This window comes from Ursus maritimus, unplaced genomic scaffold (assembly GCF_017311325.1).
Source record: "Ursus maritimus isolate PB19 unplaced genomic scaffold, ASM1731132v1 scaffold_33, whole genome shotgun sequence".
NCBI classification, from domain to species: Eukaryota; Metazoa; Chordata; class Mammalia; order Carnivora; family Ursidae; genus Ursus; species Ursus maritimus.
Window position 1 is genome coordinate 2282232 of NW_024425897.1, and position 26346 is coordinate 2308577.

Here is a 26346-nt window from a genome sequence, read left to right on the forward strand (position 1 = left end):
TAGGCGCTCAGTAAATGCCTGTCCGAAGGTCAGTCATTGCAGCGTATAATTATTCTACGCCGGCTCCCCATTAGGGGGTGCTCCTCCAGGACCCTAATGAACAGCTTCTCCTTATGCGCATGCGCGCTCCTTACAGCTCCTACAGGCCGGAGAACTCAGGGTTAAGGGACGCTGCTGCCCTCGCTGCGCACGCGCCTTCGGAGATGTAACCCATAAACCCGGCCGGCCTTCACTTTGCGCACGCGCCTTTTGAGTTAACTGCCCGCGGCGGTGGTGGTGCGTTTCCCGCCAGGCCAGGGGAGGCGTGACGACAGGCGCAGCTTGATGACGACATTTCGGCGCCGGGTAGCCGAATGGCGGTCTCCGTCCCGCAGGCAAGCGACTTTATGGGCTCCACAGGTACGTGGTGGGAGCCGCGTGCGGGACGGCCGCATGTCTCGGCGGCCCCCCGAACCTCCGCTGAAGCCATCTCCGTTCCTACACGAGCCGCAGGCCTCGGGCCGGGCGTTGGTGTCTGTGCCCCGAGCCTGGCCGGTCGGCTGGAAACCCAAGGGCCCGGTTGCGCCCTCATTGCCATCTTCTTGGGCTGCGCCCTCATGCCACCTTCTCGCGCGCCTCGCACACCCGGTCCTGGTGGGTGCTCGGTTAACGTTCGTTGAAGGAGTTGGCGGAAGGAGAGAGTCGAGTTAAAGTTGAGCCTTGGGCTCAACAAGCTGTGTGGGAGGAAGAGCCGGGTGTGGATTCTCACCGGCTTTCTTCTTCCCTGTGTGGGTCGACCTTCCCGAGTCTCAGTTTCTTCATCTGTAATATGGAGATCCCGATGCTCACTTCGCAGGGCAGTCGTGAGCAACAAATGGGAGCATACTCCGCTTCTCAGAGCGCAGCCAGAGGGAGGCCTTGGCAGTAGAGTGATTTGCTTGGCATGATTGGCGTTCCCACTCTGAGAAGAAACCTCAAAACAAGGTCTGAAGCAGCCATTGAGGAAAGTGGCTGTAAAGTGGCGGATGAAGGGAACACTTGGTACATAGTGGAGAAGGGTGTGATGGAGGAGCCTGGCAGTGGCAGGGTTAGAGAACAGGGCGTTAAGAAACACTGCCCTCTCTCGGAAAGACTGCCCCTGGGTTTGGGGCCTCTGGGCCTGGGTCCTTGAGCTGATGCCAGTGTAGGCATCCTCTGAACAAGGAGGTACTTCCACCTCATCATCTCTAAAGCTCTGCCCTTTGCAAACAGGCCAGGATTTTATGCTGCTTTGACCATTTTGCTTTGGTCATTTTAATCCCAGTGTTCTCTTGGTTCAGGACTGAGGCCTTTTAGGTCTTCCTTAAAACTGAATTTGATAGCCTTTGTCATTCAGAATTGAAAAAACCCGGGAAGTGTTTCTATTGCCAAGAGGCAGAGATGCATCTCTCCTCTCAACTCCTCCACTGCCTCACAGCTTCCTTGCACCTAGTCTTTTCTTATCCACATACACTTCCGTTTGCTACCTCAGCACCTTACTCATGCTGTGGGCAGAGCTATGCCAGGAAAGCCATCATCAGTGGGACTGATGTGGCAGGCTCCCTTTCTGTTTAATCCACATCTGGATATTTTCAGTTTCTGACCTGGGTGGACAGAGATACAGGAATCTAGAGAGTTGCTCCTGATTTTCTGATGGCTTGTTCAAAAGGTCCTTCCGGTGAGCTTGCTTGTCCCCTCCATTCATTCTCATAGAGCACAGGTGACATACCTGTCTCTGTGGAAGTATGTTAGGAAGTCTGTGTATTAGAGTCTTGGCTCTGCCATCCACCAGCTAAGTGAGGCCAAGTGATTTACCTCCTCTCTGCTTCCACTTCTTTCTATCTGTATTGACCTCGGAGAATTGTTGAGAGGATATATGTATTTTCTGTTCTTCCTTAACAAACTTAGCAGCTTAAAATTGCATCCACTTATTAGCTCACAGTTATATAGTCCAGAAGTCTCAGCAGGCTCCGCTGGGTTCTCTACTTAGGATATCACAAGACTGAAATCAAGGTGTTGGTTGGCTTTGTTCTTTCCTAGAAGCCTTTGGAAAGAGTCTTTTTCCAAGTTTATTCATTGTTGCTGGCAGAATCCAGTTCTTTCAGGTTGTAGAGGTAAGGTCCCTGGTTCCTTACCGGCCGGCAGCTGGAACTGCTCTGTATCTTATGGTCTGCCCCCTTGAGACTTCAGTCATAACTGCAGAATTCCTTCATAAAACCTAGATGAGCATTTGACTGAATACGCAAGGATAGGAATCTTGGAGGGCTATCTTAAAATTCTGCCTACCCCTGAGGATTAAATGAGGAAATATACGGAGGGTCCTTAGAAGCAGGCATGGCACCTGGCAAGTGCCATACAAGCATCACCAAAGATTCGCCGCTGCACACTTGGCTCTGAAGCTGGCCACCGTGGACTGCGTCAGACTGGCATTTCTGTAAAACGTGGAGTTTGGCAGTGCAGACGTATTGAGTTATACGAATACTCTCTTGGGCATTGTGAGGCGATATAATCTGTTGTGTGGCAGATGTTGAGGTGTCACCTTTGTTTTTTCACAGTGGTTTCCTAAGACAGCCATTGTCAGTGGCCCCCAGGAGGCTGCTATGGCGTTCCCTCACCTGCAGCAGCCCAGCTTTCTTCTGGTAAGTACCAGCTGCCTGTGGGAGCGTCAGCCTGATGATAGTTCTATAGCTCAGGGACTTGCGAGTTCTTTCCCCTGACCTGAACTTCCTGCTGGTGGTTTTTTGAGGGGGTGTGAAGGAACTTGGCCTGGGAGTTAGAATCCTTAGACTTCACTCTGCCCCCTACTGGTGCGGGACGTTGGGTTTACTCAACTTCTGAGCCCTGGTTTTCTCATCTACAGATGAGTTTCTCACCTACAAGGTACGTTGATTGAATTGCCATTTTCACTAATTCCTGGGGCATGGGGAGGCTTATGTGAAAGGATATACATCAGAATTTTCACATCTTGTAAATCTTTACACACTTCATGGGGTATTGTAATAATCATAACTGTCATCCTGGGAAAATGGCAGGACCACACTCTCAGTATTAAACATGGTGCCGGGAAGTTATGTGTGAGGCAGAAGCCATGTTGAGGAGTCCTAATTTCAGTTCCCTCCCAGGAGATACTTTCTGTAAGCATTTATTCAGAAGGACATCCTGCCTTGGTGCCCCTTCTAGAGCCAACCATGCAATGCTACTGGCATCCAGTGGGTAGAGGCCAAGCATGCGGGGAACCTTCCCACAGTGCATGGCTGCGACAACCCAGATCTGTATCTCTGATTGAGACACCACCCTCATTTGGAGGTGGCTAAGACCTTAGATATCCTTGGGCAAAGCCCTCTAGGTTCAGATTCTGGTATTTTCTCCATATCTTAATCCACACCCCACAACCTTGGGTAGATTTTCTTCATTCTTGTCTTGAATGTTTCCCGGCCTGCCGCCTTCACAAATAGTGTCGACGTTTGGTTGAAGTCATCTGTCATTTCTAGCCTGCCTTGTTTCTTAAGGTAACGAATTCATTTGGCTCATTATCTACTGAACAAAGGACAGCTTGATTGAGAGGGCTTCTGCTGTTTTCCTTATTTTGTTGGGCATCCTTACTGATGATCACAGTGGTGTCATCACGGGTGGTCATCACAGGGAAATTTCCAGGTCGTGTGTATAAACTCAGGGAGTACTCTGTGGTCTGTGAAGGGTGCCCTACACAGTAAGGGTCCTCTTCTGGCTGTGGGGCTGATTCTGGAGCTGACCCCCTGCTCTGGATTGGGTGGAATCCTGAAACCGTGTAACACCCTGCCGTAACTGGGGATACCTGACAGGGTGCAGGGAGGCAGCCTGAGAGTTGGCTGTCTGGACAGCAGAGTACCCCCACCTCTCCTAGTTGCTTCCTTTAGGCCACTGACACACGCATGACCTGACGCACAAGGTGCTGGGGAGCCATGCCCATGGTGTGTCTGACTCCTGCCCTCCACTTGGCTTTCTGTTTTGATTCGAGCCAGAATAACAGCAAAAGCTGCCAAGTGAATATGCTCATGATTTTTTTGGTTTGTTCTATCTTCTAGGCTAGCCTGAAAGCTGACTCTATAAATAAGCCGTTTGCACAGCGGTGCCAAGACTTGGTTAAAGTCATCGAGGATTTTCCAGCAAAGGTACAGTTCTGCTAGCATCTTTTTGGGGCATGTCTCATATACTCTTTGAAAAACATTCTTGTAGCCCCTGATTCCCAACTCTGAGCACTGCCCTGCACGGAGGCCTGACGCGATACTGTGACTGTCACCTTTATGGACACATTTAAACATCTCAACATGTGGACCAGGTGTTCTCAGCCACAGGTGCTTCTGTCCTACATGAGACACTTGGCAACGTCTAGAGACATTTTTGGTTGTCACACAGGGGAGGGTGTTACTGGCATCGAGTGGGTAGAGGCCAGTGATGCTGGTCACTTTCCCAAATTGCACAGGACAATGCACCCCAACAAAGAAGGGTCCAGCCCAACAAATTGAGAAACCCTGGCTTTCCCACTGAAAACGCATATTTTATTTAAGTCACACCCAGAATTATCAAGTAGTAAGTGTAAGCCCAGGAAGCCAGCCTGGACAAAGATTCTCACCCTGGAAATTTCCAGTTCATGTGTACACATTCAGTGAAGGAAGTGGACAGCTTGGGGTGTGGGGCTGGACTGGACAAGAGGCCCACGTGGCACACAGCCCAGCAGTGGGCACTGGTCCTCAGCAAGCCTGCCCAAAGCCTCCCCTGCACACCATTTCAGGAGCTGCACACCATCTTCCCATGGCTGGTGGAGAGCATTTTTGGCAGCTTGGATGGTGTCCTTGTCGGCTGGAACCTCCGCTCTTTACACGGACGCATGAGTCCTGTGGAGTACAGCATTGCAATGGAATTTCTAGACCCTGGGTAGGTAGGTTTGTTACCTGAGAGGGGCTGGATGTTTCCTCACGGTGATCCCACTCTTAAAGCACTATATTTCTCAAAGAAAGAAACCATCAAAGCAAGATGGTTTGCAGTTCATTGCCCTCTTTTTGTTGGTTTAATTTCGTGTTCAGTGGCCCAATGATGAAGTTGGTTTATAAGCTTCAGGCCGAAGACTATAAGTTTGACTTTCCTGTCACCTTCCTGCCCGTAAGTAAGCCGTGGGGTGAGCATCATGCTTTGGACAGGGTGCCCTGCACAGCAGCTGGGGTGGTGGGGGCTGGGCAATGCTTGGGGGGCTGCGGCCCCGTGGGCAGGTATGCCATGGTGTCTGCTCAGGGCCCAGGAGGCATCATTCCCAACTCCGCCCATGGAGAAGGCACCACGCGAACTGGTTTGTTCCTGGCTGAGTGGCAGGCAGGGCGATGTGACCAGTTGCTCTATTTTTCTGAGTTTCCAGTCCTTCGGGTAAATTGAGGAGTGACTTGCTTGGTGGGTATGGGAGGCAAAGAAGATGGGGAACATGAATCTCTGGACGGGGCTCGGAAACTCACACAGCTGCTGCCCTTGCTGTTTGAGGGTCTTCCTGAGGGTAGTGTGAGTGATTTAGAGTGGTCCTCTTGCCCCAGTGCTACCCAGAGGACAGCACTGCTCCCCCAGGCGGGGTCTGTGTGCTGGTCGCCTCGGCAGCACCGCTGCACGGGGGTGCCCTGCCGGAGCCTGCCCACAAGCCCAACGCCCTGTCTCCGCAGGGCCCTGTGAAGGCGTCCATCCAGGAGCGCGTGCTCCCCGACAGCCCTCTGTACCACAACAAGGTCCAGTTCCCCCCGACGGGGGGCCTCGGCCTGAACTTGGCCCTCAGTATCCTTTGTCAGCACCCCAGGGGTGGGGAGGCCCTGGGTGGCCGGGACATAGTGCTGGGGGTGGCCCAGTAACCCTGCCCGTTTGCCGCCTGACGCTGCCATCAGATCCGTTCGAGTACTACATGTTCTTCTTTGCTTTGAGCCTCATCACGCAAAAGGTACGAGAGGGGTGCCCCCGAGTAGCTTTTCACCGAAGCTCCTGTGAAGGGTGGGGGCTGTGGCCCAGGATTTTCTTTATCGTTCACTGCTTTTCCCTTCCCGCCTCATTTCTCCGGCTCTTCCTTTGCCTCCTCCTCCAGCCTTTGCTCTTCAGGCCATCCTCACTTAGGATGACAGGCCGGTGGGCACACTTGACAGGCCATGTAGGGTGACCTGGGCACCTCGAGTGGTGGTTGGGGGGGCTTCCTGTGGGAAGTGCTTGCTGGGCACAGGGGCAGGGCAGGAAGCTTGCATGCTGAAAAGGACTTGGGGGTCTCGTCAGGCCTCCTGTGGTGGGAACTTTTCTCCTGGTGCTGCCCAGGGTGCTTGTGGTCCGGCCCCTGGGATGTGGCCCGTGTCCCAGGGCTCCTGTGCATTGATTTGAGCCCTGAGGCCACTGGAGTCCGCAGCCAGGGCGGCACCCAGAGCCACACACCAACGCAGATTTGCTTTTCCAGCCACTCCCTGGGGCTCTCCACATACGAACTTCAGACTGTGCGTATTTCATCCTCGTGGACAGGTACCTGTCATGGTTCCTGCCCACAGAAGGCAGTGTGCTCCCCCCGCTCTCCTCCAGTCCCGGGGGGCCCAGCCCCTCACCAGCTCCCAGGTAAGGCTTTCTGGCTGCCCTGACTCTTGGCCTGGGGAGGCCCATCCCTGCAGCTAGCCTGTAAAGTCTGGTCCTTCCACAGGGGAGTGGCCTGGGCAGTGGGCGTTGCTCAGGGTGCCTCAACCCTAGCTGCCCTGGCTACAGACCAGAGGGTGGGGTGAGGAGGATGTCTGTGCCTGGGTTTTCAGTGAGCAGGTCGTGTGGCCCCATGGACAAGGCCTGGGTTTGGTTTGGAAGTGAGCTGTGTTCTGCCCATAGCAGCCCTCCCTACGTGTGGCATCCAAGCCCCACACGGAAGCAGTGGCAGGGGTTCGAAGCGATGTTGCCAGAGCTGATCGGTGGCACTGGGCAGGTGGTGCTGGAGAGAAAGGGCCTGCGGGCAGGCCACAGTAGGGCTGACGTGTGAGGATAAGAACAGGAGGAATCCGTGTAGGCTGCCGGACCAGGTCTTGGCCTGAGCCAGAGGCCCTGGGGTAAAGAGCCTTTTGTGCCACTCCAAACAGGCTGGGCTGCGGCTGGATCGTGCAGGAAGGGAGTGTGCAGCCAGCCTCGACCCGAGGGTGAACTGAGGCCTTGGGAGTTCTATAGCCAGGGGCCAACTGGCCACCTCTCCCCAGGAGACACTCGTCACCCGGGAGCTCCCACTTATGCTCCTCACCGTCCTCAGCCTAGCCGGTGCACCTTCTTCCCTGGGGGGCAGGTTCTTTCCTGCCAGCACAGGAATGCCTCCAAGGAGGGGGATTGAAAGGAGGAGGTGGGGGCATGGAAGTGGGCAGAGGCTGCCCAGGCATTGGTAAAATGCTGCAGCCGAGAAGGACCCCAGCTGTCCAGGTTCACGCCCTCTCAGAGGCAGGTTTCAGCTGCCAAGCTGCTTTCTGGGCCCAGTTTTGTTGACTTATTTTAATCTAGAATTTCAAACTTAAAACTTGCCATGAATAACAAAAAACTTCCATAGGTCTTTCACCTAGGTTTCTGAGTTGTTTTATTCTTTGTTTATCTGTATGTGTTTTTTCTAGGCTATTTGAATAAGTTCTAGGCACAACGCTTGGTATTTTTTAACATTTTGAAGTGTATTTCCTAAAAGCGAGTGTATTCCCCTACACAGCCACTGCGCTCTTATCCGAAGCAGGAAATTAGTATTGCTGCTAGGCCGCCATCTCATCCTCAGACCCCACTCGTGCTGCTCTGGCTACCCCACTAATGTCTGCTACCTGGCTGGGGTCCAACGCAGCCTCACTCACTGCGTTCGGTTGCCTCTGGTCCCCCTTTAGTCTGCAACAGTCCCTCAGCCTTCCCATGTCTTTCCTGACCTTGACACCTTTGACGCGTGCAGCCTGGGGATGTACAAAATGCCCTTATCTTGAGTTTTCTGGTGTTGTTCCCTAGCGATTAGGCCCAACGGCCGTGGAATCTCTGTGCTGGAGACATTGTCTTGGTCACCGGGCCAGGGGGGTGTTGGCCAGATTTTCCTACTGTGAAATTAAATGGGTACTTTGTGCCAAGTTAATTAGCAAGAGGGATTTGTTGGGAAGATACACTAAGACTACGTTATTATTAGCGGTGTTAGTGTCCCTTGATTGTCGCCGGCCAAATCAGTTATTAATAGGATGGTTGCCTGAGGGCGGTTGTCTGCTTTCATCCCTTACATTGATCAGTGCGTGCTCTGCGTTAAGGAAGACTTTTCTTGTTCATTGATTGTGTGTGTCCATATGGATTTGGGGGCCATCCTGTGATTCAGCAGGTGGTAATGGCTACCGTTGCCACCAATGTTCACGTTCAGATTGCCCCTGGTTGGGATCGGCAGGAGCCCCTAATGAAGGCCTGTTTCCCTGTGTCCCTCAGGACACCAGCCATGCCCTTCGCTTCCTATGGCCTCCATCACACCAGCCTCCTGAAGCGACACGTCTCTCATCAGACATCTGTGAACGCAGACCCCGCCTCCCATGAGATCTGGAGGTCCGAAACTCTGCTCCAGGTGAGAGTGAGGAGGCCCTTCTTGTCTTCTATTTCAAAATAAACTGCCTGGCCATCTTCCGACCCAGGGGCAGAGGCGTAAACACTGCCCTCAGTCTCACAGTGCTTCTACGTTGTTGGTTTTCCTGTTTGACGTGTAGAAATCAGAGACTAGAAGAAACGTGCCCACCTGTCTAAGCTGGGTGTCATTGGCAGTGCTTTTCATCCCGGGGTTCGCTGTCTGTGGAGTTTTGTCTTTCTCATGGTGGTGTGAGTGCTGGTCAGTTTCCAGTGGCTCCACATGAAGGCTTGCCCCACGCCCCACACCTCCAATCTGTGCCCGCATTGCTGGAAAGATTTCCTGTGATCACCCTCATTGGCATAATAAGCCCCTGGCCCAGTAGCGTTTTTGTAACCCTGGCCGGAGAAGGCTTACAAAGCCTCTCACCTTGGTTGGCCGGCAGCCCCTATCCCTTCCGGGTTGGGGGATCCACGTGGGAGGTGGTAAGGCCCCTCGTCTGCCCTTGTGCAGGCTCCAGCCTCCCACGCAGGCTTGGGCTGGCGCACTCCCAGAGTGCAGCGCTGCCCACCTCCCAGGCCAGGCTGTCTCTTCCAGACACGCCTTGGAGAGGTGCAGTTGTTTCTGACGCTCGACTCCGGGGCTCAGTTGGTAGCCATGAGCATCACTTACTGACAGCCTGACACGTGGATAAGATGGGATTCTGTCCTTCCTGCCTCGTCCATAACTCTTGGTGTATGGGCTGCTGTGCTTTCAGCGGCCATCGTGTTGTTGGTGAGACAGCACCGGGAGATCAGCCGGCTGGACTCGTCATCCCTGTTTGCAGAGGGGCCCTGGTGCTTCAGATGGCTCCCAGCTAATGTGGACTCTGGGCTGTGCCAGCCCATGAGGAGGGCTGGTGGCCAGGACACGGGCTTATGGGGCAGAAATGCTGGAGGGTTGTTTTCTACACCAGAACGCTAATGTTTTGTTTTTTTTTTTAATTAAAAAATTTCTTTGAATTGTAGTAAAATACACGTAACATAAAATTTACCTTCTTAAGTATTTCTTAGTATGCAGGTCAGTAGCGTTACGTATATTCATATTGCTGCGGAAGGAATCTCCAGAACCTTCTCATCTTGTAACACTGAAGCTGCGCCCATTAAACAGAAGTTTCCCACACTCCGTCCTCCCAGCCCCGGGCCTCCTCCACTCTGCTCTTTGCGTCTAGGATTTTGACTACTCTAGGACCTCGTAAAAGTGGAATCATACAGTATTTACGCTTTTTATGACTGACTTATTTCACGTAGCAGAGTGCTGTCAGGGTTCATCCATGTGGGAGTATGTTGCCGAATTTCTTTTCTTTTTAAGGCTCAATAATAGTCTGTCACGTGGATCTACCATTTTCTGTGTTTCCGTTCACCTGTGGATGGCCACTGGGGTCGCTTGCACGTTTCAGCCATTGTGAATCGTTGTGTTGTGAACACGGATGTATAAAAGTCTCCTAGACACTCTGATTTCAATTTTTGTGGGTATATACCCTGAAGCAGAACTGCTGGATCGTGTGGTAATCCCGCCTGATGTGCTGAGGAAGCGCCGTACTGTGTTCCTTGGCGGCCGTACCTTAGAACGTCCCCATGTCCCCATGTCCCCACCGGTGGTGCACAGCCATGATGTTCTGGTTTTGATTAGAGCGCCCCTAGCGGATGTGAGGCGGTGTCTCCCAGTGGCTTTGATTTGCACTTCCCTCATGGTTGGTGATGTTGAGCGTCTTTTCGTGTCCTTATTGGCCATCTGTATGTCGTCTGGCGAAATGTCTGTTCAAGTCCGTTGCCCATTTTTTAATTGAGTGGCTTTACTTATTTGTGGTTGGGTTGTAGGAGTTGTCTATATATTCTGGATATCCATTCCTCCTCACATACGTGATTTGTAAATACTTTCCCCCATCCGGTGGGGGGCCTTTTTCACTCTGGATAGTGTCTTCTATGTGCAGAATTTTTAAATTTTTCACACAGTCTGATATACCTGTTTTCTTTTGTTGCCTGTGCTTTTAGAGCCTTAGCTAGGAAATCGTGGCCAAATCCAACGCTTTCTTCTAAGAGTTTTATAGTTTTAGCTCTTCATGTAGGTCTCTGATCCATTTTGAGTTATTTGTTGTTATTGATGGAAGGTAATGGTCTGGCTTCATTCTTTGCATGTAGATATCCAGTTTTCCCAACACTGTTTGTTGAAAAGAACTGCCTTTGAGTGGTCACAACACCCTAGATAAAAATCATTTGACCACCCAATGCTCTCTTGCAGGTTTTTGTTGAAATGTGGCTTCATCATTATTCCTTGGAGATGTACCAAAAAATGCAGTCCCCTCACGCCAAGGTACGTTGCCGCACTTTTTCGTCCCGTCTGCTCTGGCCCTGGTGTGCCTGGTCCACCTGCTACTTCTTGTCCTTAATCTCAGCTAGTTTTCAAGGGCTGGATGGTAGGAAGCAGAAACTCCCCACCACCGCTTACTCCAGTGCTGGGCAGCAGGTGGGTTTGGTTCTGTGGTGGGCTTCCACCGTGAGGGCTGGAGACCTGTCCTCTCTGGGGTCCTCCCCATGCTACTTCCAGAGCCCCCTCCCCGGCAGCCGGAATGGATGACGTTGTGGTGCTCGTGCTCTGGGGGCAGGAGAGTCATGGATGCCTCTGGGAGTCCTAGCTGGGTCTGTCTCCTCTACCGTGACAGTGTCTCCTGCTTTCCTGCTGAGGTGGCACCTGGCAGACCTCACTCCCCTTGGTGCCCACACTGCCCTCCCCCTCCTCCAGAGCGGTGGCAGGCAGCCATCTGTGCAGTGGGTGGGATCTGATGCCTTCCTGCATGTGGCCTGGCCTGTCTCCTCCTTTCCTTCCCCTCCCTCACAGGGCAGCATGCTCATTCGCAGAGGCATGGAGGCAGCTCTGTCCCCGAAACCTTCCCTGGGTCGCCGTCCCCAGTGCCGGCTGCCCCCTGGACTCGTCAGGGTAGAACAGCTCTGTTGGTTTAATAAGAGGCAGGGTGGGCACCTAGGTTCACGTTCCATGAAACAGCCTGAAATGCGCAAACCGGGCCCCTGCTGGGGGCGCCATCGGCCTGTAACCAGCTGCGCGATCCACGGCTTCTGTGCGCTTCTGGGCTGTCGATGCCAGATGGAATGCTTGAGAGATTCCTTAAGAATTCAGACTCTCGGAGCCTGAAATGCATATGGGTGGCCCGTGACCTTCCCTCTGCGATCCCAGCACGGAGCAGTTGTTTTCCTGCTACAGAGTCTCGGGATCCAGCTCTGCTTCCCTACTCTCTGCCGAGTACCGGTCTGGGGAGCAGCCCCCAACTACTGCTCTCCTAAAGTGCAGAGTACCCCAAATCCGTGTCCTTGGCTCCCCATGGCACAGAGGGAAAGCCAGGACTCCCTCGGGCCTCTTGCATCACTGAGTACCTGTGCTGCGATTCCTGCTTCCAGAGCAGGCTTGCACGTTCCCGGCTGGTGCACAGTGCTCTGGGGGCTCACGCAGCCCCTGTGCATGTGGCTTGGTCTTGCAGACGCAGAGGCTGTTTTGCTGCATTGCCTTCCTGGCCGCTCATGCTGTCTTCTGAGCTGGTGCGAGCTGTAATTTTTAGTGGATCTGCCGGTCACACAGGTCCTCTAGGCTATCTGTCACCTGGGCCGATGGTGGGCTGTACCTGCTGGGGCAGGGGGACCTTCCCCTTCTTCCCCACGTTTGCTTCCTCTTGGCCAGAACACAGGGCAGGTGAGAGCTGCTCAGAATGACTGGTAGTTGGGGGGACGACCGGGAAATCCCTACCAGGCACCCGGAGTGGGTTTGTATTTTTTGTTTGGGTTTTTTTTACCTCCTATTGAGGCTGAAAACAAAACCTAAGTAAACCTGGTACGTGGGAAGTGGAGAAAGAAAGACAGCTGTGGAGGTCTCCTTCGTCCCAGGCTCCTTACCGTCTACCCAGGCCTGTGATGTGCCATGTGGAATCCTAGCCTTGGGGTCACTGTCTCCTGATGTTAGAGATGCAGGAAGTACAGCTGCAAGAGGTCCCACGGTGCTTCTGTGCCAACCTGCTCCCAGAGTGGATGCCTGCCTCTTAAGAGCCCGGGCCTCTGTTCCACCTTGGCTTCCCGAGCAGGGCCACTGGAGAGGCCGATGGTCACTGAAGTCCACACACTCCTGCAGGCCACTGTGGGGCCTGCCTGGTGTTCCCATAGGCTGGGCAGGTCCCCAACAGGGGAACCATGTGCTCCCCAATTCCCTCTGAACTCTGGCTGAGCCTGGGGTCTGGCCCAGAGGAAGGCCTTGAAGGGCAGACACCGCCTTGCTGTGCTCCTTCCTGCCCTTGCTCTGTGTGTCTCTGGCTGCGCCTGTCTCCTCAAGGCCTGGCACACGCATTCTGACCTCTCCTGTGTGCCGCATGGTCCTCAGTGGGAGGCCCTCACCGGGCAGGGTGTGTGCTTGGCCCTCACCGGGCAGGGTGTGTGCTTGGCTGAAGGGGACTGCTTTAACAGGCCTTGTCACTGCGGGGGGGGGGAGGGCAGAGGGTAGGGCCAGGGTGGACAGCTATGCCAACTCAGCTGTCATCGCCCATGTCCCAGGCTGTCCCAGCCTCAGCGTTCCAGCTGCCTTTGGGTGTGTGTGGCCATGGCCAGATTCTCGGGGCCTGTTGGGACTGGTGAAGGGCTCTGTGTGTCTGGATGCTGGGGAGTCCTGGTGAGGTGGGAGAGGTGGGTCTCCCAGATTTCGAACCCATGAGTGTTTGCGCCACCTTTAACAATTTCTGGAATGTGAGGTGTGGAGGGTGTCAGGCCTGGTGGGCTGAGCCTTGCTTGCCTCTATGCCACCCTGGGCATCACGCCCCACAGAGAGAACCATTCAGGAGGGGCCACTGATTGGATCTTTGATACCTAGGAACTGATCACATCATATATCAACTTGGTAAATTTCTCTTGGGACAACTCAGGGAAGTCCAGTAAATGACATATTTTTCTTTCCTGAGCAGAGAGGTCTCCATTAGGAACTGGCTTCTCAAAAGTTTATTTTCTGAGCCTCGTGGCCTTCAGGGCCTTGGTGGCTGGCGGTGTGTCCCCGCAAGGCCCCCGGGTCCTGGCGGGCTGCATCGCGCACATGCCGCACGCGCGGGGCTCGGGGACGGCAGGGCCTCTGGCAGGAAAGCGAGGCAGGCGGATCTCAGGGAGCTGGAGGGACCCTAGGGCCCCAGTGACGTGGGGGAGGCTGCCCAAGTGACCTTGGGTGTGCTCTCTCTGCCCGGCAGGTGGAGGAGCAGCCCTCGGGCCTGGCTCTGGTCGCCCACCAGCTGGGCCCCTGCGGGCTGCTGGCTGTGGGGCTCTCATTGCGTGGATTGGCACTGATGTGCTTTTGTTTTTGTTTTTTGTTTTCTCTCCTTACTTCTGGGCTCACTTTTGTCTTTCTCTCCCTGCTGTCCCCTCCCGGTCTCTCCCCTCCTGTCCCCTGCCCCGCCCTCTGCCCTCCCTGCCTCCTCCGGCTTCTCTGTTTTGTTGTCTCTCAGCTGGAGGTCCTGCACTACCGACTCAGTGTCTCCAGCGCCCTCCACAGCCCTGCCCAACCCAGCCTCCAGGCCCTCCACGCCTACCAAGTACTGGCTGCTCTCCTATTGTTCTGTTTCACCCCTGCCCTGTGGTGTGAGCCGTGGAGCGCGTGGCAGTGCAGTGGTAAAGCGAGGGGCCGGCTGGGGCCGGCTGGGGTGACTCAGACCAGTTCCAGACAGAGCAAGGCCAGTGTTGCGGGTGGTGGCGGGTGGCAGTCTTCAGCCTGCCTTGGCCCTCAGCTTGGCAGATTAGCCCAGGTTTGGGGTGTGGGGCCGCCAGATCTGCCTGGCCGAGCCCCAAGCCAGCCAGAGTTTGCAAGCTCTTGGGAGTTGGTAGCTTCTGTGCTTGGCCATGGTTGACGGGAGTGGAAACAGTGCAGCCTTTGCAGCGGCCTCCTCACCCGCAGTGCAGGCCTGGTGCTCAGGAGCCGACTGAGCACAGGGAGGCCCCAGGGCTCATGGCGGCGTGGCTCTGCCGACCCCAGAGGCTGTCGATCCCTGGGCACGCCGGGCCCTGGCCTCTTGTGGCCTTGTGCCCTTCTCCAGAGGCGGGCAAGAGTGGGCAAGAGCCTCATGGAGACGGGTCTCCTTTAGGCAGGGGGTGACCAGTGTGCACAGATTTGAGGTTGGTAGGTGGAGTTCAGACCTGAGGGCTGTTTCAGAGCTGGTGGAGTCTGGTAGCTCACAGATTCATGAGATGAACGCCAGGAAGTCTGGGCAGAAAGCATGCGTCTAGGTCCGTGCTCAAGGCTAGGGGTCTGTCCAGCTCCCCTTGGTGGGAGCACACAATAACACTTAACCTGGTGCTTGAGCGGAGGATGAGAAATGGGGTTTGCTGGGATGAGATGGCGAGCACACAGGGTTCCCGCTTAGAAGCAGCAGCTGCTGGGAGGAAGGAAGAGAATGGTCCAGGAGGGCCCGCAGGGCAGGCTGAGCACAGAAGCGGGTGCTGGGGAAGGTCTCACTTGGCTAAGAGCAGGATCCCTAGAGAAACGTCCATAGCAGGAGGGGTTGCTTCGCCAAGGGCAGGGCCCAGTGAGAAATGCCACGGGCTTTGGGAAAGTGTCCCTAAAGGGCACGCAGCTGGAAGCAGCCATGTTCAGCTGTGGCCAGGCTTCTGTGGGGATTTGGCTCTGGAGGTGCGGAGGGGGTTGGGGAGGAGGTCTGAAGAAAGGTTTGGCTTCCCTCAGCGGGAAGACAGCCCGAGGGGCTTCCAGTGTGATGGGAAGGGCGTGGGGGTGGGGAGGCTGTTCTGGTTCAGTGCGGATGCTCTGTTTGTTGGGGAGACAGTGGCGGGGTTGGCTAGGGAGCAGGAATGAGAAAGGGGGAGGCTCCCAGGGCGGCGGGAGTTACAACCTGGCATCAGTGCCCTCTGAAATTTCGTGATTATGAAAGTATCTTCCAATTTTTTCTTGACGTGATGCAAATTCATTGCACAAAGCCTTAAACATACAGAGAAGCAGCAGCGGATCCCCTCACGAAGCCCCACAGGTCTCTGTGCAGGTGTACTGAGTCGTGGGGTGTGTTGCCTGGGCCTGGGAGGGCTGAGAGGACAGTGCTGCGAGCTGTGGCAGGGCGGCGGCTGCGTGCCCGGGCTGTGCCAGGAGGCATGGCCTCTGCCAGCCACAACATTGCTCAGGATTTGGACTAGGCTTCCGAAAGCTCCTGCATCAAGTCTGTGGGGGCCCCAGAGGCCTGGGGGGGTGTGAGTGTGGGGAGAGGAGCACGTCTGTCTGGGCGCCCCAGAGCTGGGAGCTGGCAGGTAGCAGGGCCTGCTCGTGCCATCCTCTGCCAGTCAGGAGACCACCCTGTTCTCCATCACGGAACAGCCAGCAGGCAGGCTGTCCTCTCAGGTCTGAGTCTTAAAGAGCCTGTGTGAACTTTGTGAATTGGAACTTCAGCCCGCAAGATTGAGAGTTCTCTTGTCTTGGGGGTCGTGCTGACCACAGGTCCGGTAGCCGTAGAGGAAGGGTCACCCAGGGCCGAGCCCCCAGCTGGCGGGTCCAGGACAGGGAGTGGATGGAAAGGTGGGGGTTGCAGCAGGAGAAGGAACTGGGGAGTGTTTCTGCCTGAAAGGGGGAGCCAGGGGCCCCAGGGAGCGGTCTCCACACACCTGGGAGGCAGCAGGAAACCCAGAGTCTAGATCCGGGGGGGTGCCGGCCTGCCTCGCTCTCTGCTGCTGCTCCGTCTGCCCAGGAGGTGGGGACCCCTGAGGACTTGGACGGGCAGCAATGATCCGAGTCAGCCGCGGAGGGTACAAAAACGGGTTTGAAGTGCACAGGGAAGCCCTTTGCAGGTGTTAGCTCCCTGCGCGGGCGTACTGAGCCGTGGGCGTGTTGCCTGGGCCTACGGGTGCCGTGCGTGGGCTTTGGTGCTCCCCGCAGCTCTCAGAGCCAGCGAGCCAGGCACCGGGAGGGCTCTGGGGGTGGCCCATGTGTCCTGTGGGGGAGAAACGGTTCTGGGCAGGACATGGGCAGACTGGGGGCCCCACCCTGGACTGGCCCGGGTCCTGACGCCACCCCCCCCCCCCCAACGTCAGGAGTCCTTCACGCCCACCGAGGAGCACGTGCTGGTGGTGCGTCTGCTGCTAAAGCATCTGCACGCCTTCTCCAACAGCCTGAAGCCCGAACAGGTCTCTCCCTCCGCCCACTCACATGCCACCAGCCCCCTGGAGGAGTTCAAACGGTGGGTACGGGGCCGTGGGCGGGGCTGCCATGGCCCTGGCTGTCACCGCCTCTTCCTGCACACACATGGCCCGCAGGGACCTGTCCCTGGGGTGCGAGGGACGGCCTGTGAGGCCTCAGCGGCGTGGGGCAGGTGGTAAATCACCTTGGGTTTATCTCCCCACCCCCACCCCGGCCTTTCCTTTGAGCCCTGCCCTCTTTGGTAGGAAGAGCCAGACTGGCCAGAGGGAGGCCCCGTCCTGCTGCCCTGCCTTGTCCCCCGCTCCCCAGCGGTGGGCAGAGTGGAGCTCTGCAGTGACCACGTTCCTCAGAACGCCCAGGAAAGCCAGTGGGCTGGGAGCCCCTTTGCTGCAAAGTGGTTCATTTGTCACTGGAGACTGAGCTCTGTGCCGCGCCCTCCCCCTTCTCTTCCTCTCTGCTCTTCCTCTCCCCCCATCAGGAGGGCTGGGATGGTGGCCTGATTCCTAGGCTGACTGGTGCCAGCAGAGCAGGTGACTCGTGTGTGGCGAGCCAAGCAGACGTGGTCACAGGAGCCTCACTAGATCGTCCACATGTGCTGTGTGTCCTTGGGACGTTACCTAACCTCTCTGAACTTTGGTTTCGTCTTCTGAAAATCGGGCCCCGAAGTAGGAGGCCTTACCTCCAGGGGGCGCCCACCCCTCACCCTTGCAGAGCTGGCCCTTGCAAACGGGAGCCACTGGGCTCACCTAGGAGGGGACCCTCTCCTCTCCTCTCTCCTGCAGGGCCGCCGTCCCGAGGTTTGTCCAGCAGAAGCTCTACCTCTTCCTGCAGCACTGCTTCGGCCACTGGCCCCTGGACGCGTCGTTCAGAGCTGTGAGTGTCAGCCCCGTCTTGCCGCCTTCGCCTTTGCCCTGTGTGTGCCTGGTGAGGGAGGTCCCAGGGGCGGACGCAGTGGGGAATCAGCTGTTACTGCCAAGGCCTGGTGAGGAGGCCCTGGGGGGTCACGTTCTGCTTGTTTGAATTTCCAAAGCCAACCCTCAGGTACAGAAAAGCTCTGTCCTTGCTAACTCTGACCCCAGGTGTCCACGCCGGGTGGGTTCCCAGCCTCACTGAGCTGCACCTGCCCCGCTCGGCCGAGCCAACACTCCATGTTCCGTGCTCCCGGAGGACTAGACGTCACGGGGCCTGACGCTGACGTAGCACTCTGTGTCAGCTACATGCACATTAAAAAATTGTTCCAACTGAAAAAAAACCACATCATGGGAGGGTGTGCGGAGTTCCCTCCTGGGCCCTCTGAGGGCAGTGGGAAGAAGCCAGAACTTGGTGGTGCCCGCAGGGGAACCGAAGCCCCACAGTTAGACTCACCCCCCGCTCACCCGAGCTGCCTCCCGGGAGCCGGGCTCCAGGCTGCGCCAGGATGCAGCCCAGAGCCCCAGGCCCACAGCCCACCGGAGTGCCGGCCGCGAGCCCCCAGCGCACACGTGTCTCCCCAGGTCCTGGAGATGTGGCTGAGCTACCTGCAGCCCTGGAGGTATGCGCCGGAGAAGCAGGCCCAGAGCAGCGACTGCCAGCCCCGCTGTGTGTCTGACAGATGGTGAGCCCAGCCCGGCACGCTATCCTCCCGGCGCGGGGAGGGGGCGACTGCTTCGGGGCGAGACAGGCCGCCCCCTCCTTGACTGGGCTGTGTTGACTGGGCCCTGGGATTGCTCTCCCACAGAAACAGCTGGCGGCTCTCCTCTGCTCTGTCCCCCTGCCGTTCTTGTCCGCTCAGGTGTACGTTCACACTCACCCGCAAACCGCCCCTCGACCCCTCTACCCTTCTTCACTAGCGCTCTGCCACAGAGGCCTTGTCTTCGTGCGAAGGGCCTCACCCCGTGGAGGGCTGTTGTCCACAGGAGGCCTAGTTCTCTCCTGCCTCTCTGGCCCCTCAGCCACTGAGGTGGTGGCTGGGGAGAGTCCGGAACCCAGGGAAGAGCAGGGGGCGCCGTGGGAGGTGTGGCCCCTGACGCACCCCCTCGGTCCCCAGGGCGCCTTTTGTGCAGGAGAACTTGCTCATGTACACCAAGCTCTTTGTGGGCTTCCTGAGCCGCGCGCTACGCACCGACCTGGTCAGCCCCAAGAACGCACTCATGGTGTTCCGAGTGGCCAAAGTCTTTGCCCAGCCCAACCTGGCTGAAATGATCCAGAAAGGTAAGCCCTTAGCCAGCGGGGAGCAGCACTTAGAGAGGGACCCACAGACCGTGCCCGTGCCTCGCAGGCTTGTGGCGGCCTGGCCGAGGGGGTGCGGGGGCGGGGTGCAGGTCTGCGACTGGCTAGCTGTGCCTTCCCCGAGGCAGGCCTGTCGGCGGGAGCCGTGGGTGTGTGGGCGGGAGGGGAGGCAGAGGTCGAGCTCCGTCCACCGGTGACTCTCGGCGGTGGCATCGGAAAGCAGTGTTGGTTTCGGTCACGTCTTAGATGGCTCTGTCGGGCGTTAGCTTCTCTGGCTTTCCTGTGTGAACGTCGGCCTCCCCTTGGAGACCGGCGGGGGCTGCAGGGGCCTCGGGAGCTGGGCCCCTGCCCCTTGGGAGCCTCCGCAGGTGCCCGGGAAGCCTGCCAGCGGCGATGGGGTGTTGGGCGCTATGGAAGCTGAAGCCAGACTTGCGTTGTGCTTTCCAGGGGAGCAGCTGTTCCTGGAGCCCGAGCTCGTCATCCCACACCGCCAGCACCGCCTCTTCACGGCTCCCCCCTTCACTGGCAGCTTCCTGTCCTCGTGGCCGCCGGCTGTCACCGACACCTCCTTCAAGGTGAAGAGCCATGTCTACAGCCTGGAGGGCCAGGACTGCAAGTACACCCCGATGTTTGGGCCCGAGGTCCGGACACTGGTGAGTTGGGGCTCCCCAGGGCCACACGGCCATCCGGAAGCTGTGGGAAGGTCAGAGCCGGGGAGGGCCCACGCCCTTGCGGGGGGGAAGGAAGGGTGGGTGTTGCCTGCCCTTTTTTTCATTGAGGTCTAATTTTTTTCTGGTAATAAAGGCAACATTTGTTGGAAAGCTTCACATTTAGAATATACGTGTCTTAGTCTTGAAAACTCCTCGTCCCCTCCTGGCCACCTGGGGGCTCCCCCAGGGCTGCCTGCCAGTCCCCTGGTGGCTGGGCGGCACGAAGCAGCCCCCCCCCCGAGCTGGCTGACCTGCCCACGTGCCCCGCAGGTCTTGCGCCTGGCTCAGCTCATCACGCAGGCCAAGCAGACTGCCAAGTCCATCTCCGACCAGTGTGGGGAGAGCACGGCCGGCCGCCCCTTTCTGTCCTGGCTGGGCTTCTGCTCCACAGACACGAACGGCTGCTACCCAGCCAACGACCTGGACGAGATGGGCCAGGACAGCGTCCGCAAGACAGACGAGTACCTAGAGAAGGCGCTGGAGTACCTGTGCCAGATGTTCCGAGTACGAGCTGTGCGGGCCGCCCCTCCCTGGTGTTCGCTCCCACGCCCCCCGCCCCCGCGCAGCCCGTGGGGGTGTAGCCCGTAGCTGCGACGTCACATCCCCGGGGATGAAGCCCCGTCTCCCCCGTCACTCGGCAAGTGAAAGGCAGCAGCGCAGCGGCCTCAGAGCGCTCCCTCCCTGACAGCTCAGTGAGGCCCAGCTCGCCCGGCTCGCACTCGCCGCGGGGACAACGCGAGATGAGAACGGGAAGAAGCAGCTCCCGGACTGCATCGTGGGAGAGGACGGGCTCATCCTCACACCCCTGGGCCGGTACCAGGTAGGGTCCACGTCCCGGAGGGCCTCTCCCGTCCCCCGTCACCCCAGCAGCCCGTGCAGCAGAGACCACGCCGCTGACGCATCTGCCCGCCTGGCCCGGGTCTCCCCTGGGGCTCGCCTCTCGTCCTGCTTCTAGATCATTAATGGGCTGCGGAGGTTTGACATCGAATACCAGGGGGACTCGGAGCTGCAGCCCATCCGGAGCTACGAGATCGCCAGCCTGGTCCGCATGCTCTTCCGACTGTCATCCGCCATCAACCACAGGGTGAGTGCCGGGGGGGAGGCCGCCCTCGGGGAGAGGCCGGGTGAGCGTGCAGCCCTACCCGCGCCCACGTCCCACGCCTCTGTCTGCGCCCCAGTTTGCAGGCCAGATGGCAGCCCTGTGTTCCCGGGCCGACTTCCTCGGCAGCTTTTGTCGCTACCACCTCACGGAGCCCGGGCTGGCAAGCAGGCACCTGCTGAGCCCCGTGGCGCGCGGGTACGCGGCCAGCCGTGCCCGGGGCCCGAGGCTCAGCCTGCGCTTCCTGGGCAGCTACCGGACGCTGCTCTCGCTGCTTCTGGCCTTCTTCGTGGCCTCCCTGTTCCGTATTGGGCCCCTGCCCTGTGCCCTGCTCCTCATGCTGGGCTACCTCCTCTACGCTGTGGCCATGACGCTGCTGACCGAGCGCAGCAAACTGCACCAGCTCTGACCTCGGGCCGGGCGCCGAGCCTGGCCAAGCCAGCGAGACCGCCCCGCCACCGCGCCCTTGAGCCTGGGAGGCCGCCTCCGAGCGACGGGGCGCTTTCCTGCAGCCACAGAGCCCGTGCAAAAGAAGGAAGGGTGAGAAGTTAAAAGGGGAGAAGCTAGAATAGGAAGGGTGTGGTCCAGGCTTGGCAAGGACGAGTGTGGCATCAAGGGCTGTTAGTTTCGTGGGATAGCCCAGACCTGGCCGCTTGCGCCTCCCTGCGTCCCTCAGCCCCGGGCCCCGCAGTGACATGGCGCTCGAGGCTTTGCTCTGCTCTGACCGTCCTGGACTGAGCTGTGTGAAGCTGGGGAGGCAGCGCTCCCCGGATGGGGCCTCGCCATCTGCAGGGTGGTAGGGTGCCGCGAGTCTCCTCTCCCTGGCGACAGCAGGGTGGGAGCTTGGCCTCTGGTTCCAGAGAAGAATCCAAAACCCTGGAGGTTCCTGAGAAAGTTAGAGGGTGGTTCTCTGAGTCTTCACTTTAAATCGAGATCCTCCCGTCACATTTGACAAACGAGGGTCACTTTGCACGTGTTCCCCAGCATTCCGGGGCTGGGCCATACGGTTCCACTTTGTAGGAGAAAAGATCCTCCAGGAGCACAGGTGCTCGGTGGGACGGACGTGCTTCGCTTCTGGCTCCCTCCTCGCCCCCAGGCCATTGAGCTTGCCGCTGGGTGGCGGCCCAGCCTCACTGCCTAGTCAGGACAGGCGCTCACGTCCCCTGGGTGGAGGGGACGTGGCAGGGCCGCGGGAGTCAGGCACCATCTGGTCTTCAGTAAAATCAGGTGCAAAGGCCCTAACTCTTTGATGACATTTAATGTTCAATTTCATGTTTGTTGTCAGAAGTCATCCCCACGGGGTCTCAGGCACTTTCGTTCATTATACGGGTGACGCAGCAGAGAAAACATCACAACAGAGACTTTAAACCAAGCCCTTGTTTCTGTTTCTGTTTTTAAGTTTTCAAACTGTAAATGTTGAGTTGCATATTTCAATGTAAACTCAGAATAATGGCATTCTGGGGCCTGTGACCAAAAATCAAACCCAAGTTTGTAACGACCACGGATCTGAATAAAACCTGTTTTGTCTCCTGAGTCTTCCAGTGCTGGGGCGCAGTCGCCCTTACGGTCCCCCCCCCCAAGATGGTTGGGGATGGTAGCGACCGGGGAGGCTACCGGGGAGGTGCCACAGTTCCTGTCCAGGGGGACAGTGGGTGGGTTTGTTTACATGTCAACAGACGGGGAAGACGGAGACAGTGAGGTGGCCATGATGGCAGAGGACAGGCTCCCCGGAGCCCTGGGAACCAGGCCCAGAGTCGGCCTCAGCCAGCACGGGCTCGAGCTGGGTCAAAGCTGGGAGAATTTTGCCTTCCATTCAGTATATCAGGGTTGGCCTTGATACGAAAAGCAAGTCGAGTTTTCTGTGGCTTCCGGAAGCTTGGAGGGTTGTGTGTACCACTGGGAGCTGAAATGTGCACCCACCAGCCTCGTTTGGGATGCTTGGCTAGGCGCAAGTGTCCCATGTCCCCCTGTCCCTGGACAGGACAGTTGCTTTTGTCAGATTGATGGAAATAAGATGTCATTTCTACAAGTTCGGTGGTAACAGATGAATGGCTTTTGTCCCCAGACTCGTTAAGGGATGTGAGCACACAGAGATGATGGTCTGGGGTCGGATGTCAGTGGCACCGTCTGCCCACGAGGCCTTCCCAGCTCCCTGTGACAGACGTCCACCCCTGCCCCCGAGGATGGGGTGTCCCCATCACCCTCTGCTTTTCCATGGCTTCCCTTGTCCACGTTTCTCTTGTGCCCTTTTTTCACCTGAGAACATTCTCCAACACCCTAAAAAGCAAAAACGGAACACCCCACCCATGTATCCATGAACTTGGAAGCAGCCACCTGCTGTGTGCGCCCTGCACGGAGCTTGGCACCCAGGGGGAACAGGCCGGAGCTCCCGCTGGCCCAGGACTTCGTGGTGTGGTCCAGCAGTCATAGCGAAGGTCAGGGAGGGTCTGGTTCCAGTGGTCTGGGCGGTGATGTCAGGACAGCGGGTGGCATGGGGTCGGCACAGCCCACCGCCCTCTGTGGCTTCCACCACAGGAGCAGAGCTGGTGGCTGGGTGGCTGCTATTCCAGGTGAGGACAATGGGGACCTTACCTTTGCGATGACCCCTCACCAAGTTAGTTTGCAAAGAGCTCTCATGGCACAGTTTGAGGGAGGGCTGTGGGGCAAGGGCAGGGGTGCAGGAGACCTGGAGTCCCAGCTGGGGGAACGGGGGCCGCAGAGCCTGGCTCGGGGGGTCAGATGGGGTTCCTGCTGCCCATGCACTCCTGCCTCCTGGAGTCTCACCTCCTGCTAACTGGCTTGCCCCTGCCACTCCTGCTCACCCCTCCGCCCCAACTGCCACCAGAGGGCTAGCCAAATCCAGACCCCTCAGGCGGCATGCACGGGCCTCCTGGTGGCATTCGGCACAGGAAACAGCTGCGCGACGCTCTGGAGGCTTCGCTCAGCCTCCCGCGCCTCTGAGACTCGCCAGCCTCTCAGGTGAGATGGTTCCCAGGAGCCCACGCTGCCCCACTGCCTTTCGACGCTGACTCCAGACCCCGAGGCTTCAGCCAGCTCCATCCCGGACCCCAGGTGGTTCAGGCTCTAACTGGTCAGTGTGAGAGACCCAAGGACTGAGGCTCTGGATTCAGGAGGAATCTGGTACTTCCTGCTTTGATGTCCAAGAGTAGGTTAGACCCTCCGGATGACCAGCCCTCAGTGATAACCCTGACGTCATCAATAGAGCTGAGAGGTGACTCACATAGCTTTCACTTTAAAAATTTAACTGGCTTTGTTTGACTCGGAAAACCAGAATTCCTACCATAATTTTCTCAAACATCTAGTGACCAAAATAGAGTGAATTATTTCCCAACCTTTCCCCCTCAAGAATTCCTACTTCCTCCCAACTGACAGTCCAGCTATGAGAACAGCCAGTGACTTTAATATCCACATGAGTTGCTACTGCCTTTTTAAAAAGATTTGATGTACTTATTTGAGAGAGCGAGTACTCACGCACACGAGCAGGGGGAGGGTCAGAGGGAGAGGCAGAAGCAGGCTCCCCGCTGAGCAGGGAGCCCAACATGAGGCTCCATCCCAGGACCCTGAGATCTGAAGCCTAGACACTTAACTGACTCAGCCACTCATGTGCCCCTGCCTGTTTTCTTGTTTTTTTGCTTTTAAAGATTTATTTTAGAGCGAGAGTGGGGATGAGGCAGGGAGAGAGGGAGAGTCAGGCTGAGCATGGAGCCTGACGAGGGGCTCTGTCTCACTACCGTGCGATCATGACCTGACCCAAAACCAAGAGTCGGATGCTTAACCTACTGAGCCACCAGCCGACCGTGAGTCACTACTGCCTTAAGAGGTCAGAGAAGGGAGCAAATGCCTTCCAGCCTTAGTGTAAGGCTGACTTGGAAGAGCTGAGGCTTATTGCACCCAGAACGAGCGGCGGTGGGCGAAGGTGAAGGTCGGTCAACTGGACAACTGCTCTCACTTTCTCTTTTGTGTCTTCTCGCCACGACACATCTGCAGCCGCCTGCCTTTGGCAGCTGTGCTCACTCTCAGAGAACAGCCTCTTTAGGGAGAATGGGACCTCTGAGACCTGCCACTTGGCACCCATGCCCCCTGAGTGCCGACATGGCATTTCCCAGTGTGTACTCAGAGCACTTATTTCTTGTGATGCGCAGGTGGAAACTGCCCAACCCTGGAGAACTGTGGAATTCCCACAACATGATCTGGGAGGCTCTGACTTTGTGCATCTGAAATCTCATTGTTTAAGGGTCTACGTTCCAGGCGACGCAGTACAGAGGGGGGAGCGAGCCTTCTGCCTGGGACGGCTCCAGACAGCCCGGCTCTTACTTCCCGCACCCTACCTTCCTGGGTGGGAGGACTGCTGTTTTCACCACACACGGCTCGGTGCTCCCTGCTGATGTGGACAGTCAGCTCCTCAGGCCAGGTCTCTGAAGGTCTGCTTGGTCCACATCCTTCCTCAGCCAGCTGACTCTCACCCATCCCGGAAGACCATCAGTCTCGTCACTTCCTCTAGGGAACCTTGCCTTGCCTCCACCCCCTCTTCTTCTCGGCTGGATTTAGTGCCCTAAGTCAAGAGGGATTGATTTATCACTTGCTTGGTGCTGGACACTTCGAAGTGCTGAATAAATATTTCTAAATGAATCTCCAGCGAGTGTGTTTAATCCTTGAAGACAAGTATATTTTACTCATCTTTCTAGCTCCAGCACCATGCAAGTACATAGCAGTTCCCCCAATAAGTACGTTTCACAGGATGGGGAGGGGCAGAGGGAGAGAGAGAATCTTAAGCAGGCTCCACGCCCAGCATGGAGCTCAAGCTCACAACTCTGAGATCATGACCTGAGCCGAAATCAAGAGTCAGACATTTAACCAACGGAGCCATTCAGGTGCCCCAACAAATTCTATACCTATTATATACACATCCAGCCCCTGACGCCTCAGGAATCACAGCGTAAATGGCTTGGATGAGTTAATTTCTACATGAGTAGAAAAGGATTGGGGTGGGGGAGGGGCTCTTCAGTCTAAGGTTGAACAAAAATCACTGGGGAAAAACACGATCGGGGCACTGGAAGAGACCTGTCCAATCATTCAGATCACAGACCCAGATAGAGGACCTACAATTATAAAACTGTGAGGAGAAAACGGAGAAGTAGATCTTCACGACCCTGCGTTAGTCAATAGTATTTTAGGTATGACACCAAAAGTACAAATGCCAAAGGAAAAAATAGGTAAATGGATTTTATGAAAACTAAAAAATTTTGTACTGAACAGTGACACTTTCAAAGTGAAAAGACAACCTACAGAATGGGAGAAAGTTATTTCCAAATCATATATTTAATAAAGTGCTTATATTTAGAATCTACAAAGAGTTCTTAAAATTCAACAATAACAAAGTGAATAATCCAACTTAAAAATGGATGAAGGATTTGAATAAATGTTTCTCCAAAGAAGATGTACAAATGGCCGAAAAGCACAGGAAAAGATACTCAGCACCAGCAGCCACCGGGGAAATGCAATCAAAACCGCAATAAGACACCTACTTCACCGCC

General features: G+C 56.6%; 1 protein-coding gene across 3 annotated transcripts; it reads left to right on the plus strand.

The window, feature by feature from the left end:
• The first annotated feature begins 286 nt into the window (after positions 1-286).
• SMPD4 (sphingomyelin phosphodiesterase 4) lies at positions 287-22324 on the plus strand. Of its 3 annotated transcripts, XR_005831641.1 has the most exons (21): positions 287-399; positions 2553-2636; positions 4062-4148; positions 4769-4911; positions 5061-5136; positions 5679-5787; positions 5895-5947; positions 6446-6597; positions 8440-8572; positions 10850-10921; positions 14091-14177; positions 16669-16814; positions 17557-17647; positions 18268-18368; positions 18801-18964; positions 19430-19635; positions 19963-20196; positions 20381-20512; positions 20648-20776; positions 20871-21331; positions 22077-22324. XR_005831641.1 is itself a non-coding variant. In XM_040619558.1 (20 exons), exons 1-20 carry the CDS (start codon positions 325-327, stop codon positions 21198-21200), a joined length of 2604 nt encoding a protein of 867 aa, XP_040475492.1. In that variant the 5' UTR covers positions 287-324; the 3' UTR covers positions 21201-22324. The 3 variants fall into 3 exon arrangements, 2 of the variants coding, with proteins under 2 accessions (XP_040475492.1, XP_040475493.1); XM_040619558.1 differs by having other exon boundaries at positions 20871-22324; XM_040619559.1 differs by lacking the exon at positions 14091-14177 and having other exon boundaries at positions 20871-22324.
• Positions 22325-26346: the final 4022 nt, after the last annotated feature.